Source organism: Rhamphochromis longiceps, linkage group LG4 (genome assembly GCF_057381845.1).
Source record: "Rhamphochromis longiceps isolate RC_006_pf linkage group LG4, R_longiceps_female_GT1.1, whole genome shotgun sequence".
NCBI lineage: Eukaryota > Metazoa > Chordata > Actinopteri > Cichliformes > Cichlidae > Rhamphochromis > Rhamphochromis longiceps.
Window position 1 is genome coordinate 15,651,895 of NC_140560.1, and position 17,183 is coordinate 15,669,077.

The 17,183-nt window shown below is 41.2% G+C and overlaps 1 protein-coding gene across 1 annotated transcript in view; it reads right to left on the reverse strand.

Moving 5' to 3' along the window:
- Positions 1-1,640: 1,640 nt before the first annotated feature.
- The window catches only part of grin2aa (glutamate receptor, ionotropic, N-methyl D-aspartate 2A, a), a 168,981-nt gene continuing 153,438 nt past the window's right edge, over positions 1,641-17,183 (reverse strand). Inside the window, exons 10-14 of the mRNA XM_085403491.1 lie at positions 16,847-17,007; positions 11,550-11,639; positions 10,739-10,836; positions 7,821-8,059; positions 1,641-6,101 (exon numbers count right to left, since the gene is read on the reverse strand). Of these exons, the coding sequence (XP_085259617.1) occupies positions 4,170-6,101; positions 7,821-8,059; positions 10,739-10,836; positions 11,550-11,639; positions 16,847-17,007 (2,520 nt within the window). The 3' untranslated portion in view covers positions 1,641-4,169. The remainder of the gene's footprint in view (positions 6,102-7,820; positions 8,060-10,738; positions 10,837-11,549; positions 11,640-16,846; positions 17,008-17,183) is intronic.

Consider the following 17,183-nt stretch of genomic DNA (forward strand, 5'->3'; position numbering starts at 1 on the left):
AGCATGCACCGCTTTTGTTTATCTAACAGAAGTAGAGGTAATACCATTAGCTGTGAAAGGAATGGCTTTCGTGTAGAATCAGCTGTTATCTTCAACTGACAAAAGAGGTTACTTCCATATAAGGTGAGGAAGACGCAAAGCCTGTTGTGCTTACCGGGAATTTTGACAGGACAACAAACCTTGTGAATGGTGAAATTTTATTCTAGCCGCTCTACAGAGAGAGAGAGAGAGAGAGAGAGAGAGAGAAAGAAAGAGAGAGATAAACAGTGCCACTGTACAGAAGAGCTCTTGTGAAATTCACACAAAAAATATTGTTTTTACTCTTTATCATTTATAATTCTCCATGATGATGTATTTCAGTATGAATTTACAAGCGATGTATACAGGTGTCATTTCTAAATATATTCAAAATAGTTCCCTAAAAGTCTTTGAGGAAGTATGTTTTTTTTCTTTAAAAAAAAATGAAAGAAAAGAAAGAAAAGCTATATTCTTACAGCAAACCATAAAGAAAGAGGTCTTGTATCTTTGGAGGGATAGCAGACTCAAAGTTGAGGGTTGCTTTTTTTTTTTCTTCTTCTTCTTCTTCTATCTTCATTACAGTTGAAATCCTGACTACACATGAAGGAGAGGGAAGAGAGAAGCAGAGCTGGTGATACAGTAATTCTCACCTGCCATTGGAGGAAGAGCACAGATGTCCCACCAAAATAAGCCAAGCCCTGACCGGTGACCAACCACTCTACTAGCCAAAAACATGGCCTGATAATGACCAGCCAGCCAATGAGAAAGTTGCACTGGGATCAGGTCTTTAACCTCTCCCCCAAAACAGCAGCAGCATCTTCATTGTGTTAAACACAGATAAATTTTTTTTCCTCTCAAATATGTATATACTCATCACACCTGGTTACAACGCATTAGTGATCATAACATCATAACAAAAATATCAAACGAAGAAAAGAAACAAAACATTAAAGTTGTTACATCTGGGGTTGCATGCCATCACCTCATTAGTTATCATTAAATGTAATTAAAATACATTTTTGCCATTAAAAAATAGCAGGGTTGTCATCACAAGAGTGTGTCTGAGAGTGTGTGTGTGTGTGTGCGTGTGTGTGTGTGTGTGTGCGTGTTTCTTTGTGTATGTTTGAACAGAAAACATCATCAGTTTACATGACAGTTCTGTAAAAGTAGAACAAACGAACAAATTGCGATGAGTTCATAAAACGCAAGGGTGCCATTTGATATTTTTCTTTTTTTTTTACATGTGCATATTGTTCACTTGTCAGCTCACACAAGCAGCATGTGGAGATAAATATGATAGTAATAAATATGTAGATAAGATGCAAAAAAAAAAGAGAGAGAGAGAAAAGGACAAATCTTGCTCTTCAGTCAACACTGGGTAAGCTGATTGGGAAGCTAGGGGGAGATTCACTGCGGTATTCCAAGAGTACAAAAAGGGCGATATGACAGTGGTTAAAAATGGAGCTTCAATCGAAACACAGTGGCTAATGCAGTCAACTGCCATTCAAAGTCATGGAGAGGAGGAACTATAAGGGTAGCATTTCAGATTTTGGATGTTTAAGAATCATCCTTCGTTCTGTGAAGGGTGCTCAGCTTAGTGTGAAGTGGAGCTGCATACAGCACATCCTACACACTGGGAAAACAATCTAAGCCCCCCTCTCACCCCACCCCTACCGCTGTCCCTTCACTCCCTCCTTCGTTTCCTCTTCTATCTTTGCTTGGGTTGCATGAGCTCAGGCAGAGAGCTGAACTGGAAGACCTTGGACTGGTAAACATCAAAAAGAGAAAAGTTTGATTCTGCCTTATGGCCGCTTCTTCTTCGTCTTTTTTTTCCCCTTCTTTTTTTTTCCTACAAAAAAACAAAACAAAAAGAAATTCTGCGGCACATCCTACAGCTCTTGCTACTGTTATTAACGCCCCCCTAAAACATACAGAATCATCCTGAGGTATATTATTTGAAGCAATTTTGGCTTTTGTAAATCTAATCAATCAAGCAAATCAGTCAGTTAAGATCGTTACATGACATTTTTCTTTAGACAGTACATTTTATAAAGCATGATGCTACCAAGGAAAAAAAAATCTATGCGTGTGCAAGTCTTTTTCAGTTTAGTGTTGTCAAAGAAAAAAAAGGAATGAACGAAAAAAAAAATACACAATCAGATTAAGAACCAAATGTTCTGGTTAAAAACTTCAAGCTTACCCAAGTTCTGCCATGCGCGCACACACGACTTATTCCATGCCAATGGATGGATACGTAATTGATGACCACATAACACCCATCCCATCCCGCATCCCTCCCAAACAACGCTTCGAAGGTAAACAAGGGATCCATCCCAAGCAGTCTTCACATCCTCAAAAGCCCTGGTTTGTTGTAGATCAACAGTTCCACACAAAGTTAAATCATCGAAAATTCTGAACGTAATCCCAAGCTAAACTGCAGAGGCTGGACGAACCAACCAAAGTTCAATTTTTAGTACAGAAAATGATTCAGATTAGCTCTATAGACATCAAACACTCCAGCGATGTCATATTGATGGAGAAAGGGAAGAAGGAAAGATGAAAGAAGGAAGGAATCATTGGTGTTTTTCATAGCTAATACCCTGTTTCTCAGTGGCGTGGATAATAAAATAATAATTAATAAAAAAAACTCACACATTATTGCCCACCAAAAACAAAATGATGGTGGTGGAAACAGCTGCGCTTAACCTTTTTTATTTTGTTTATCTCATCTTTGCTCTCTTCCCTTCCACCTTTACGTCAATCATGACAGATTTAAGAGGGTAGAGGATCACCACGTGATGGTGCACACAGCCATCCACCGCATCCGGCAAGACGCAGCTACTTTTAGAAAAATGTAAAATATGTCTTAGAGTGTATATGTGTATTTTCTCTTCTCCGACACAAAATGAAATCAACACATGCAAAATAATCTGCTACTCATGAAGGTATTTTTCAGTAAGCTTTGTTGTTTTTTCTTTTAGGTTTTTTTTTTTTCAAAAGCAAATGTGGGAGGTTTAAACTAATGGCTATTGTGCTACCAAATAAGCAAACACTAAAATCCTACATAGGGGGATCCGGATGCCAGAATCCCTAAGAAATCTTATAGTTCAAGAGAATAAAAGCAATACTTCGCAATTATTGTTTGTTTTTTTGTGCAGAGCCACAAATGAAATGCCCATCAAGTGCCTTAGGTTTCCCTGCTCGTCTGTCCTTTTCTATCAGTCATTTTGTCAGCATGCCTTTTATCTGTCAGTCTGTAAACAATATTCATTAAAAGCACCTGCATCGCTCTCAGCTTCTCATCACTGTCGCGTCCCTCAGCGTGGGCTGAACATACAAAGTTGTATTCTGAACAAGAACACGCTATCAAACAGCCACAAACTATTTGATGCTCCACTATGTGCCAGTTAGCCAATCACTTCCTTCCTCACTCTCTCTCTCCTCTTCCACTGCCAGGTGTCTTAGTGCCCATATTTGTCAGCATAACAAGCAGCAGACCGTTAGACTAGCTCTCTGTGACGCCCCTGCCCTCCTGGGATGCCTCCATGTCTGGCCTGCCCATCTGGTCTTTTTGTCAAGCCTTTTCTCTTCAGCTGGTGAGCTCTAAGGTTGACAGTGAAGGTGGAAAGGAACACGGTGAGAAGGAAGGTGGACAGTGGCTAAAGAGCTTCCTCTCGCTTCCTTTAATTCCACTGTCATATAATTCCTCTCATCCTCCTCACCACCTCCTCGCACATTTGAATGCCAAATCAACTGATTCCTTTCTGAAAGCTATTGCAGGGAGCCCTGTGTTACTCTAACGTATACGGTACCATATTGGTTCCACTTATGGGGCTATGTCGTTTTCTACTCCTAAAAACCTAGGGATTAATGATTACCCTCCTCTTTACACAAGGATACCTTATGGCAGAGTGCTGGCCCTATAGCTGTCTCACTGGTACATGGGAGAGAATGGATAGAAATGGTGATATCAAGAGAGTAGTAGTAATACCGTCATACCCAAGTGGGCACAAGTTCATTTGGATTACAATGTTGAAGAGAAGAAATCGTAGTGTGGCTATGGCATCCCTTATTGGATAACATAGTTGATAAATTATAATACAAACCCAGAGAGGAGTAAGAAGGAGAGAACACATTATTTCTTATATCAACTAAACATCTGACTCCAGACTGGGAATTTTTTTATACACCCGTCTATTGCTGAACTGGGCTGAGTTTAGGACGCCACGTGGGGCTGGGTATGCACTAGTCTTATTGGCTGAGTAAGGCATCGCATGCTCTTTATTGTACATGTCATTAGCTATCCGCCCGTCCCGTGAGCAAAATGAAGTGGTGGATTTAACAGAAGAGCGGAGATTGTTCGCATCGTTGCGTGTATTGATGGGAGCCACTGAAAGCTGTTGGTAAATATCAGAGGAGCTACGCCCATGGACCAGTCTGCTGCTGGTGTCATCCCTCAGCGAATGACTGAGAAAAGGGTTTTCCGAGCCATGGGCTGGGTACAGGGACTTGCTCCTCTTGCTCTCCTCTAGGTTGTGGTTAAACAGCGTAGACTTGGACCCAGTGCCAAAGAGTCTGCCAGAGTAGGGACGCATACCAAAGAGGTTCGCATAGTGCGAGTCAGACGTGGAGTCCAAGAAGCGATCCTTCTCTTTGAGGCTGACACTGCGTGCCGGTCGGCCCAGATCTACATCTTTGGGCTTTTCAAGCATGATGTTGTCAAAGGAGTGCTGACGACTCAGCCTCAAGCGATTTCTTTTTTGGACATGCGGGCCATCTGTCTGTGGCCAGTACAGACCAAACATTTCATCCGGTTGCTGCTGCTGTTGGTGATGCATGGTAGGGCTGACCAAAGGGTCTGCAAGGAGCTGGTCCTCACTAATGTCATACAGGTTGGCCGTGTGGAGGCACGCTTCACACCGATTATAAGGTGAACGTGTGCCCGAAGCTGAGGCAGAACCAGTAGAGGAGTACGGCCCTGCAGGTGGGTAGCTAGCAGTCACTTTGGATAAGCAGGAACGGCAGTGTGTCTGTTTGTAGCGATCAATGGATTCATGCGGGGACAGGTTTTTCTCTTTTAGGTTGTAGTGTTTTGAGTAGGCTGGATCTGGTAGAAGATCTGAGTCTGTATGATGCAAAGGCGAGGAGTTCAGATGAATTATGGGCTGCTCACACTTCCTATAGTTGTCACTGTGGTCGGAGTAGATTTCGGGGTATTCCAAATCGTCCGCAGCAAGACCGCGGCTCTCACGGTAGTGAATGGGGTCTGAGTGGAGGCTCAGCTCCCGGTCTGAGTCGATAGTGTAGATTTTCTCTCCTCCTCCTCCTCTCCCAGTTTGGTTGGTTCCGCCGCTGACCTGCTTAGTCTTTAAGTAGGACAGCTCCACCTCACTGCAATCCCTTGGGTATTTTGGAGTCACCGATCTTTTTTTTAAGTTGTCCTTGGGCTTCAGATGCTTGTTGTTTTCTGGGTCCTTGTAGGAGGCTGCTCTACTAGAACAGTCTGAGATGTCAGAATGGGCTGCATCTTCAGGGAGGTACCGCTGAGTCTTCATTGACATTCGTGGGTCTGGCATCAGCATGTCAGGCATCGGCGAGGGCCCGGGTGGTACTGAGCGAACCGTGTCCACCGACTTCTTCCACAGCGTGCGTTGCGGTTTTGCGTTAGTCTGGACTGCGTCAGCACTTACTGCTACCTCCACTGTGTTGGGATTGGCATCATTCAGGGTCAAAGGATGCTGACCTCCCTGGAAGATATAGTTGTTAAGATGATCTTTGTGGCGGTTAGCGAGATAGGACTGCAGGTCGCCAGCATCCCCGTAGATCATATCTTTGGGGGCATAGCTTCGGTTGTCAGCGTAGATGAAGTTCCCCTTCTCTGCCATCATGTCCATGATCATAGGACCAGCCGAGTGCATGAACTCTCGTTTGGGCGAGTTCATGCGGGAGCCACCCAGGTTAGACATGTTGGTCATCTGTTTGGCCGACTTAATGAGCTTCAGCATTTTGTCCTGGGGGCTAAAGTCCAGGTCTGACTTTTTCTTCATGTCAATGTGAACTCCATGGATGCAACTCCAGATTCCCTGCATTTACATACATGGATGAAGACGAAGGAAGGGAGAGGTGAAAAAGGAAGGAGAAATGAAAAGGGCGGGAGAGATTCAATGGAATGAGATGCACAGAATCCAATGCAAAATTAGTCACCCACTGTAACCATGTAATTGTAATGCAAGTACAGTTTGAAAGCATATTCAGTTTATCTTTCTTTCATTATAAAACACATTTGGGGTTTTCTCTAAAATAAAAAATTAGAAATATTACATTAAAAATTCTCTAATAGCATCTGTCAACAATAAGGGGAAACACACATTCACAAATTCTTTAACTCTCAGCAGTTCAAATCAGTAAGATGCTGAAAATTCATTAATGAGGTTAGATTTCTAATATCTCCAGAATCTCTCTTAGAAGTATTCACAATGTGACATAAGCCTCATGTAAGCAAAGCAGTAAGCAAAGCAGTAAACAACAAAAACTACCATCAGTTTGACTTTTGAACCTTAAGACAAACTATTGAATGAGCAAGTATTGAGTAAACAACAGCTGACAGTTAAATGTCTAAAACAGCCAAAGAGCTGTTTATAAAAGAACAAAAAATCCTTTCACCACTGTGACAACTTACTAGTTCACAAATTAATTCCCAGAAAACATTTATCATGTCCCGAAATCAAACAACCTTTTGGTTCAATACAAACTTTGCAAAGCTTATCGTGACAAAATGGGCAATTAAGGTTGTATTTTGTTTTAAATTATTATTGAGAATGGCTTTGAAGTAACTAGTGCACGAACATCACTTTTAACTTTCACATACACAGCTTTAAAATGAGAGCAAAGAAACTTGCTGCTTTTAGAGACACACGTCTCCATTGTATGTTCATATACACAATAGGGGACAATGCTGACCTTTTAGAAAAATGAGAGAAAATACATTGATTTGGCATGAGCTGCCATCATTTTACCCCCCAAAAAACATGTTGCAATTAGGATCTATTAGGATCTATCTTGTCGATATTCAGGTCCGCCTCGTGATCCCTCCCCCCCGCGCTCCTGCCTCTCATCCTCCTTTGTATTGCTGTCCCGCCTTTCCCTTGTTTAACTCAGTTTCTTAGCTTATCAGCAGTTTTCTTTCCCTGCCCGTATGTGTGCATGTTTGCTCTTTTCTTTTATTCTGCTGACAGAAAATAGAACTAAGAGAGAGCTGTCTAACCCCAATAATACATTATTAGCCCACGAGTCTAGCTGCAATCTTCACTGCAGCTCATCGCCTTGGACACATCCGCTGTTAACCCTCTAAGCTGCTACTTTTTCACCAAAAGCATCTCTTTCGTCTGTTTGTTTTTCAAGCAACTTAAACTAAAGATCACATGAAACAGCAAAAGCTGTTTTTAACCCTATGGTGCGCAGCTATAGAACAAACCACCATGCTAGTAGATGGCTGTAATGCAGAAGTATGTAAAGTGAGAGATGGACGACACAGTAACAGTAGTGATCATGAAGTTCATTCAAGTTGTGCGTCGGCTGAAAGTGGATGGCTGTTTTGCAATTAGGGTTAGTGAATCAGCAGCAGTAATATATCAGAGTCAAAATCATCGCTTCAGTAGAGGGACTTTTTGGGGGATAAAATGATTTAACCAAAAATTTACTTTCCAGTTGACTCCTGCAGTGGAAATGCAAAAAGCTCCTCAACGATTCATAGAGAATTTCATTTTTATGCAACCTAAATACTTACAAAAATGGGTGCTTACCCGACTGATGCTGAAAAGAAGACCCGGCTTGCCGGAGCAGACCCCAGTGAAGCAGTATCTAAGCCTCCAGTAGAAGAGATGCTCAGAGACAAAGGTAATGAGGGAAAGCCCCATGGCTGTGGCCAGCATGTAGAAGACCCCTGCCATGTTGTCAATATCCAGCTGACTGGACATCACCTCATTCTTCTCATTGTGGCAAATTCCTGTGAGCCACTGGGCTTCTAGTTCCTCCATTTCACCTGAAAGGAAAACAACAAATCCTTTACCAAATAGCTCAAAAGCATAATGGCATACAGGATTTCCATGTTTAGACAAGTCAGAAATTTACTGTTAACTTAAAAGCTGCTGCAAATTTATTTTAGGCCAATGGTGAGATCCTTGATACAGACAGAAACTGAGGATTGTACGGCGTGCAGTATTGCCATGCTCTGCAAACCGCTTTGCAGCCCACTACTTCAACAACTGCACTTTCCTATTCTGTGTTGCACATAATCAATGTCATACTTGGTGTTCTGCGCTGGGACCTCACTGTAGCCCACACTCCTAATTTTCCTACAACAGAGTCACAGAGTACAGCCAAATATAAATTCTTGCAGTTAAAAATAATCATTTTCTTTTGACTAGTGGTCCTGAATGAACTCTAATTGAGTATAAAGAATGTAGATACTGCATTTCTACCCTAGAAAGGCAATCTATAAATTCAATGGCTGGTAGCACCTTTATATTCTGTCACTTGTCACTGGGCTTACCGTCTCCTCTATGTTGGCCAACAGGGCAAATATATGTTTCTTAAATGTGGATAAAAAAAGGTACAAAGGAATAAAGACCTTATCTTTCCTCATTTCTTACTCTATGTTCCTTTCCCTCTGTTCCCCCTCTTTTTCCGGCTTCCTCTGTGACATTTGGCGCGTGGCTAATCCAATCGGTGTCATTCAGGGCCGGATAACTAAGGCTGCTAGTGGGAAAGACAAATATCATGGTGGTGTTCAGCTAGATGTCTTTGGGGTGCAGACTCAATAAGACATCATTAGCCTGTTGGTACAATTGAAGAACATTTATCTCATGTCAGACTTGCAAATACATGACTAGACGTAGCCATGCTACCTTTTAAATGAAATTATGGCATGCCGAGAACTGGCTTCAAAAGCAAATTAAGGTGAATGACATTGTTATCAACAGGTGACTTTGTCTCCACTTTTTGTTTAATCTATTCAAGGGAAAGGCTGCTGCTCATGCTGTAGCTTTTTCTCCAGAGGGGAAACTATTGCTGAAATTCAGATTTTGTTCTCGTTTCAGTAGTCACACGGCTCAAGCTATAGTCTGGTGTTCAGTCGGTTGGAACACAGGAACACAAGTCCCTACAAGTCGGGTTTAAAAAACATGTAGCATGGAGCAGCTCAGACTTTATGTGTCAGTCCAGTTCAGCAGATTCCTTCAAAATTTGTATCTATGTTTTACAATAAGCCTACCTCATAAATCAAAATTAAACCATTCCCAAACGTGACTTGATGATATGAAATGCAATGAGAAATGCATATGTTCAGCACTGTGCTTTATGTAGAATGGGAAAAAAAATGGTAAGAGCACAAGTGTGGAGAACTTGCCAAACAGGTGCTGCTAAGACAACAGGACGTTACAGTTTTCTAATTATATGTATTTTATGTGAACATTTGTTGTTGTTTTTAAAAACCACTACACGAAGTGTGGCACTGGCTTCCAGGCCACCTCCTTTTTTGTCTCTTTTCCTTCTTCACCTCCCTTCCCTCTCTACTTTTCTCCAGATTAATCTTCTCTTTGTCTCTTCCTTGCCCATGAAATGCCATATGCTTTCCGCCCACATTCTGTCTATCTGATCATGTAGCATCTGCTGAGACAACAAGTCACTGTCATCTATCAAGTACCTGCCCTTCTGTCACTTCCCATCTCTACCAGACACACTTGCTTTCCTTGTCTTGCTCTTGTCCCATGCCCTGTGCCTCATCCTCTTTTCTTTTTTTACCTCTCTCTGACCTCCGTGCACGCTGCCTCTTTTCTGACGCTGTCATCACTATTTCATTCATTTCTCCTTCCTCTTGCTACACAAACTTTCTTTTTAGGTCTTTGTCTCGTGCCATTTCCTTTTATCCCTCTCACTTGCTCTGTTCACCTTTATCTTTATCTTTTTGGCATTTGTCTTTCTCTTTGTGTGTGTGTTTGTGGGTGGGTGGGGGTGCACGACAACTAGTTTATACCAGAAGCTATAACACAAAGAAGTATGAAGAGATTGGACTGCAAAGAAGTATTAATTATCAGGAGAAGATAAGGCAAAACAAAAACACAGAGCCTGATTCCTATCAAAATTATCCAGCTATGGAAACATGATGGAGTGTGGCCTGCATGCTCAGAAGCCCTGATAAGATTCAGTTAGAGGGGATTATTGTGACACCAATGTTCATTTAATCAACTTCAGTGCACTTACTGTGAGTGGCTGTGAACGCTCGCATCAGCAAAACGCTTTCGATGTAAAATGTAAATGAATCTTGTCACTAAGAGCTCTGGCTGTCTCGTGTTCGCGCTGTTTTGCAGTAAGAAATTTGTTTAAGTAAAAACTTTTGAGGCAACTGTAATAAAGGAATCTGGTAATTCAGATAGAGTACATACACGCACACACATCTGGTGCTGCAGAGAGGAATACATTAGAATAACTTACACACTCTGCCCTCTGTTTAGAGCAGCCTTTGTCTCCAGAATAACATCAAAGGACTATTTATACTTCACTGCCTTCCCTTTGTGTTGTCAGGCACAGACAAGGCAGCAGAGATGTTTGCATGTGAGTGTGTGGCGGGTGAATTACAGGACTGGCAGTGTAACCTTTTGCCTTTGTGGGTAGTGTCATGCACTTTGAATTTGTATGAGAGTGCTGTGTATGTGTTTCTCACCATCGCCGATAATTGCTAGGATAGCCAGGTCCACCTGTCGTTTCCAGTAGGAACCTTTTTGTAGAGCAATCCCATACCCGGTGGTAGCAAAGATGTACCTGAAATACACATGCACACATACACAAATATAGCATATAGCGTAACTCTAATTACGAATGTCTTCAATAACATACAGTGCTGTGCAACCCCTCATTTTGCTAGTAAAATGGGAAATGGGTGCAGCAATTATTGAAACAGGGCAAAAAAGAGTTTGTACAATTCTAATAATCTTCAAAGTCAACATTTGGTACGACCACCTTTATTCTTCAACACAGCCTGACCTCTCTTAGGCAACTTTCTTGCTATTTCTTTAAGTTGTCTTCAGGAATAGTTCTTCAGGCTTCTTGAAGGTCAAAGTTCCTCTTTGGATGTTGACTTTCTTTTCTTCTGTTCTCTGTCAGCATGATCCCACATTATGTTCCACTGTTTTCTCCTCCCCGTCTGCTTTACTGCATTGGTAGTGTCTTTGGGATCATTCTCACGTTGCATAACATGGAAAGTGAGGTCATACTTTCCAACAAGATCAACAAAATTTTGCACTCCCCTCTAAAGACAATTATTTGTGTACATGTTTAATTGTGACACCACTCTATTAAGCTACAAAGAAAGTTTTTTAAATTAAGAGACAGAGGATAGAGTCAGCCACTACCGCTAATGTTTAGCTTAAGCTAATACGAAGCTTCAGTTTAGTAAGTAACATGCTTTTAATGAGTAATCATGATTACTCATTGAAGGATTACTCTACAAATAACTGAATTATAGGGATAGTTACCCGCTACCAATGGTCACCAGCTTACATCCCTCATCTCTACCGGCCATGTAGTTCAGCACTGCAGCGTCATAGATGAAGGCATCCAGCTTGCTGTGGGGCAAGAGAGAGAAAACAAAACAAAACAAAAACAAAAAAACAGGCAAAAAACAGACAAATAAAGGGAAATGGTAAGATGTTTAGCCTTTTTTTAAAGCGAGTCAGTGAGAAGTGAAGAGATGAAAAAGAAAACAGAAGATGGGCTTTTTTGTTTTTTTTAAAGAACGTGTTGCTTGCAGATCAATTTTAAAGTGTTAAATCATCTCCAATAGGACTGCAACCCAAGCATAACCAAACACACAGAGGACACAGTGGGGAGTGGTGGCGGTTCAATACACCACGCTTCACTGATGATAGGACCTTGGAGGCGCCTGGACGACCTAAACAAACTTTAGACAGACTCAAACATTTACACTGTCTCGCTTTTCACACTCGCACACAGAAGGACTCATAAATAAGTGGGCTGCAAAGTGGAAAGTTGAAGCTCCCGCACTTCAACTGACATTTTCAATGTAACAGATGCCGTTAGTATCCACTGCTCTGTTACCATCTCATTGCCTGTAAATGCTCTCTCTCTCTCTCTCACACACACACACACACACACACACACACACACATATAGAGCCCCGCTAATAGTGCAGTGACTGGTTGGCATTTACTGAATGTCACATGCAGTCCTCTAACGGAGACTCACAGCCGATAGTTTAGCTGTGTAATTAGCTTAACCCAGCACTGGCTCCATCCACAGGCAAGCTGTGTATCCAAACGTGGGGGAACCAGGAGTGTGTGTCAGCAAGTGTGTGCGATTGAACAGATGAAAGTGTGCACTGGTGCATTTCTGTAAGCAGGGATTTGTTTGTGCATGTTTGCAGATGCTAGCCAGACACGCTGTAGCTCACGTGAATTGGACGGGAATTCAACCACCACTTATCTGCCACACGTTCATGACGGTGAAAGATTGTAAAACATTTTCTTGCCAGATTACATCTACACCTTTAAATGAACACTGAGTGTCACTCTGAGTTTTCCTTTACTATTGCAGGACATCTCTCTGCAGTGTAGCCTACATAACATAAGGTGTTTAAACTATCATAAAACAACAAAGACAAGTATCATTAGCTGAATTCACACCATAAATGCTAAGAATCTGGCAAACCGTGAAATGTTAATGATTAACAACATCACTGTGAAACCTAAGTGGCTGTTTTATTGTGGCCCAAAGGGGGGTTTTAACCTTTGAATAATCAGCTGTAATAATTTGCCAAAAAATTCCATTTGTCAAAAGTCTAAAGAGTATTTGAGTCACATAAAATATTGTTATTGGCATTCTCTCCTGGTTTTCCTAGAGTTCTTTATATTATTTCTTGTTGTCTTCATTTGTTTTTGTCCACTATGGCAGTATTTCCCAACCAGGTGTGCTGTGGAAGACTATCTGGTTCCACCTGGGGTCCGTTCTTCGTACCTCGCTTACTACATCCAAGATCAAATCATCGCGCTAACTTTGAGCTCGCTATTCCGGTTCTCCGAACACACCTGTTGTTGACGATTAGTATAGCTGGATGAAGTAATGTGAGATCACTGGGTGGCTTAACAGGGGCTACGCATCGATAGTAGAAACATTGATCGGCAACCCTTTGATTGGTCGGCGAAAATGTCGAAGGAGCGCGCTCGGTATTTTACGGCAGCAGAGCAAGAACTCTTGATTGAGGGATTTCAGGAGTTTCAGAGTTTAATTAAAACGCAAGGGAACACTGCAAAAGCAAGGAGAGAGGGCTGGCAGAAAGTTGCTGAAACATTAAACTAGTAAGTAATTTAATAATAATAATAATAATAATGGATTGGATTTATATAGCGCTTTTCAAGGCACCCAAAGCGCTTTACAATGCCACTATTCATTCACTCTCACATTCACACACTGGTGGAAGCAGCTACGGTTGTAGCCACAGCTGCCCTGCGGCAGACTGACAGAAGCGAGGCTGCCATATCGCGCCATCGGCCCCTCTGGCCAACACCAGTAGGCAGTAGGGTAAATTTATTATATTATATTACATTATATCATATTATATTATATTACATTATATCCTCTTTCACATTAGAGCCACGACAGGACCCACTAGAACATGGGAACAAGTAAAAGTGAAATATAAGAATATTCTACAGAATGGTAATATTTATCACTTATATTGCTTTTAGTCTCTTGAAAAGAGACCCTGAAATAATCTGTTTGTTTGTTCATAACAGCAACCAAGAAAAGGGCAAAGCAAAAAAAGACAGGTGGTGGTCCTGCACCCCCTCGTCAACAATTTGGTTAAGTAAATAATACCCTCACGGGAATATCGATATCTCTCTATGAGCACACTGTCGCGCTGAGCTAAAGGATCCTGTCTGTCCCGCAATATACGCTGAATTCTGAAAACTCTCCTTATCAATCTTGCACCTTCCGCAATGGGTGGCTCGCGTATACGGACAGAACATGGCTGCAACAGACTTCCCAAATCCACCTTCGCTTTTATAGCCGTGGTCTCTCATCTTGCTTACATGAAGTAATTTACTATTACTACTCTGAACTGTGAATTACATCTGAAATAATCAAATACATGAAATAGAATGATTAATAATAGTACATTTACCTTTTTTTAGGAAATGTACTGTATTTCATGTATCTGTATGAAATCAATAAAATAATCAAATACTGCATTATCTTTAGTTACATTGATAATATTTATTTATGGTAAAACAGTGGTAAAATATCGCTGTTGCTTTCGTATAAATGAAGCGGACATACCTGAGTGGCCGCGATCTAATCCTGTTTACATAAAGTAAACCTGCTCCCGAGCAGGTTTACGCTTACGGACCTGTTGCTATGACAGCAAGTCCCGGATGAGCTTCGGGGCACCGAACGATCCAGGATCACGCGAAATCGTCAACAATCAAATCCAGCTAACTTACTTAGCGAGGTACGAAGAACGGACCCCTGACCTGGGTCCTGGAGAAAATTCCAACCCAGATGAAGGCCCCAGCATGAGTACAGGTCAGAAGAAAGCAAAAAAGGTATACTGGGGACAAACCAAGCTAATTCCACTAGGCCTGCTGCGAGGGGAAAAATTATCAATATGCTGTTTGTGACAGTTTTACAGAAGAGGATTAGGGCCACTGAAAAAAAAGTGGGAACATCTTTTTTTTTTAATTCTGAGAAAAAAGTCAGAATTCTGAACAAAAAAAGGCAATTCTGACTTTTTTCTCAGAATAATAAAAAAAAAAAGATGTTCCCACTTTTTTTTTTCCCAGTGGCCCTAATCCTCTTCTGTACATTTTTGTTTGGTGGTGTGCCGTGTAATTTTTCTAATGTGAAATATGTGCCGTGGCTCCAAAAGGTTGGGAAACACTGCACTATTGCAATCAAAATATCTTTGCATTAATTTTTTAATATTTAAAAACTCCCAAAATAGTTGATTTTCATAATTCTATTATATTCAAATTATTTTAAAAATATATTCTCTAAAAAATTTGTGTCTGAAAACCAATCAATATATAAATTGCTTGAATTGCTCCCACAACTATGTAAGCTACAGAAAAGGATGTCACATACAGTTACTGACAAAATCTTAAGCACATGGAGATATGTTTACTGGGTTTTTTGCATTTAATGCCAAACTTGTCACTATAATAGCATTATACCATGATGAAAACACCAATAATTATTGATCAGATAGGGATTTTAACCATGATTTGATTTGTGCCATGTGCTTTTAGCATTTATTCTAGCAATTAATTGTCCACTCTGTTACTGTCAGACTTTGTTACCAATGTAGAGAAACTGTATGATTCATCATAATAGATGGGTGTTTTTTTCTGAAAAAAGTGGGGAAAAAGTTGCTAACTTGAATTTGGCAATCATCAACTTCTTAAGACTGAAGATGTTTTCAATACTGGAGAATCGAGTGTGTTACAGTGCGACGCTGATGCGGTGGTTCAAGCATTATAAACTTCCAAACTCCTCTGAAACACATGTATTAACACAACATTTTAATACCCTTTAAATTAACCATAACCATTAAAACAGTTGAACTTTGCTTATTTTTAAAGAGTAACAATAATTAAATCAAATCAATTTCGCTCCCCTGTGAATATTCTTGGTTCCTGTGGCTGTGACAGATTTTGTGTGTGTCTTTGTGTGTAAAGCCTCTCAGCATTATGTGTGATCACAGTTAATCCAGCCATCGAGCCCCAAATAGCTGAATGGTGCAGTGCTGCTCAACTGCTTATGCCACAGAGCCGAAATATCAATGACTGCATTACTGACTGCAGACACCTTCAGCAGGTGGAGTCCACAGATACACAGATAAGCTTGTTTTTTTGTATACTTATAAGCTGTTGTGCACAAAGCATTAGTTTACTTCAACACATGTATATATGTTGCATGTGAATAAAACAACAGAAGCCAGAGTGCCTAACAGTACCATAGATGCTGTGTTTACATCCAGCTTTCTTATACTGTAACTTGTGGATGGAAGATAAGGAGCTGAGAGGATCTATTGTTTCTCTATTTAATTTCTCCCTGGGGGCAGCCTGTTGTCTGAGCTATAGAACCTCTAATTGGATCCCACCCCATTGCCAGTGACCAATTAAAAATATCCTCTTGTCATCTCAACGACCGATTGTCATTTAACGTTCTCATTTTCCCTCCCGTCTCTCTTATCCTTGATGCTCCATACTTCCTTTCCTGTCCCTTTTCTCTGCCCTTCTTTATCCTCTCCTTGCCTCACTTTTCTTTTCCAGTGCACTCTCTATGTTCTTATTCTCTAGTCTCTTGGCCCATTTGTGCTTCATTTTCTGCAATTAAACATTTGGCACTTGGGTTTCAACTCTTACCCTCTTCCTCTTGACTCTGGTCCTCACTTTTCTTTCCCCCCATCTTTACCTTTATTTTTTCATCCACACACTCTTTAGATCTCTCCTTGGTTAGACTGATAACCGCCCCACTCCTCACCCCCTTTACACACTATCAGTCCCACTATAGAGTCCAGCGCTAAAAATAACCCTTGCTGTTCCCAATGAGGAAGCCCATTCATCCACAGTCTCACAGGACCTGTCACCACAGACACACACACACACACACACAAGCGTGGATACATTCAGGCATGAAAGAAGTACACTTCACAGGCCTAGGTTTTCACAAAAAACTACACACATATGAATGATGTAAAAGTGCACTTACCAACAAACTCACAAAAACCCATGCACACAAAGTGTCTCTTTACCCCGTTTTGAGGCTGACGAGTGCATCCTGGACTCCAGTTTGGTGATACTTCACCATATACTGGTGCATGGCGGGATAGTTCTTCCTGATGTTTCTTTCAGTGGAACCATTTGGAACGGTCCCAAAGCGGAACGGAGGCGAGTAAGCATATGGGTTCTGAAACTGTGATGAGAAGAACAATGGAGAAGGAAAAGGAAAAGCTGAGGTTACACATCTTCATTTGAATTTCTAAAAAAAAAAACCCCACAACACTTCAAGAGCAACCCTTACTGAAGGAACCACTGGTGCCGTAGTTTCCCATCCACTCGCTGATTTTCTTTTCTTTTTAAATTCTCCCA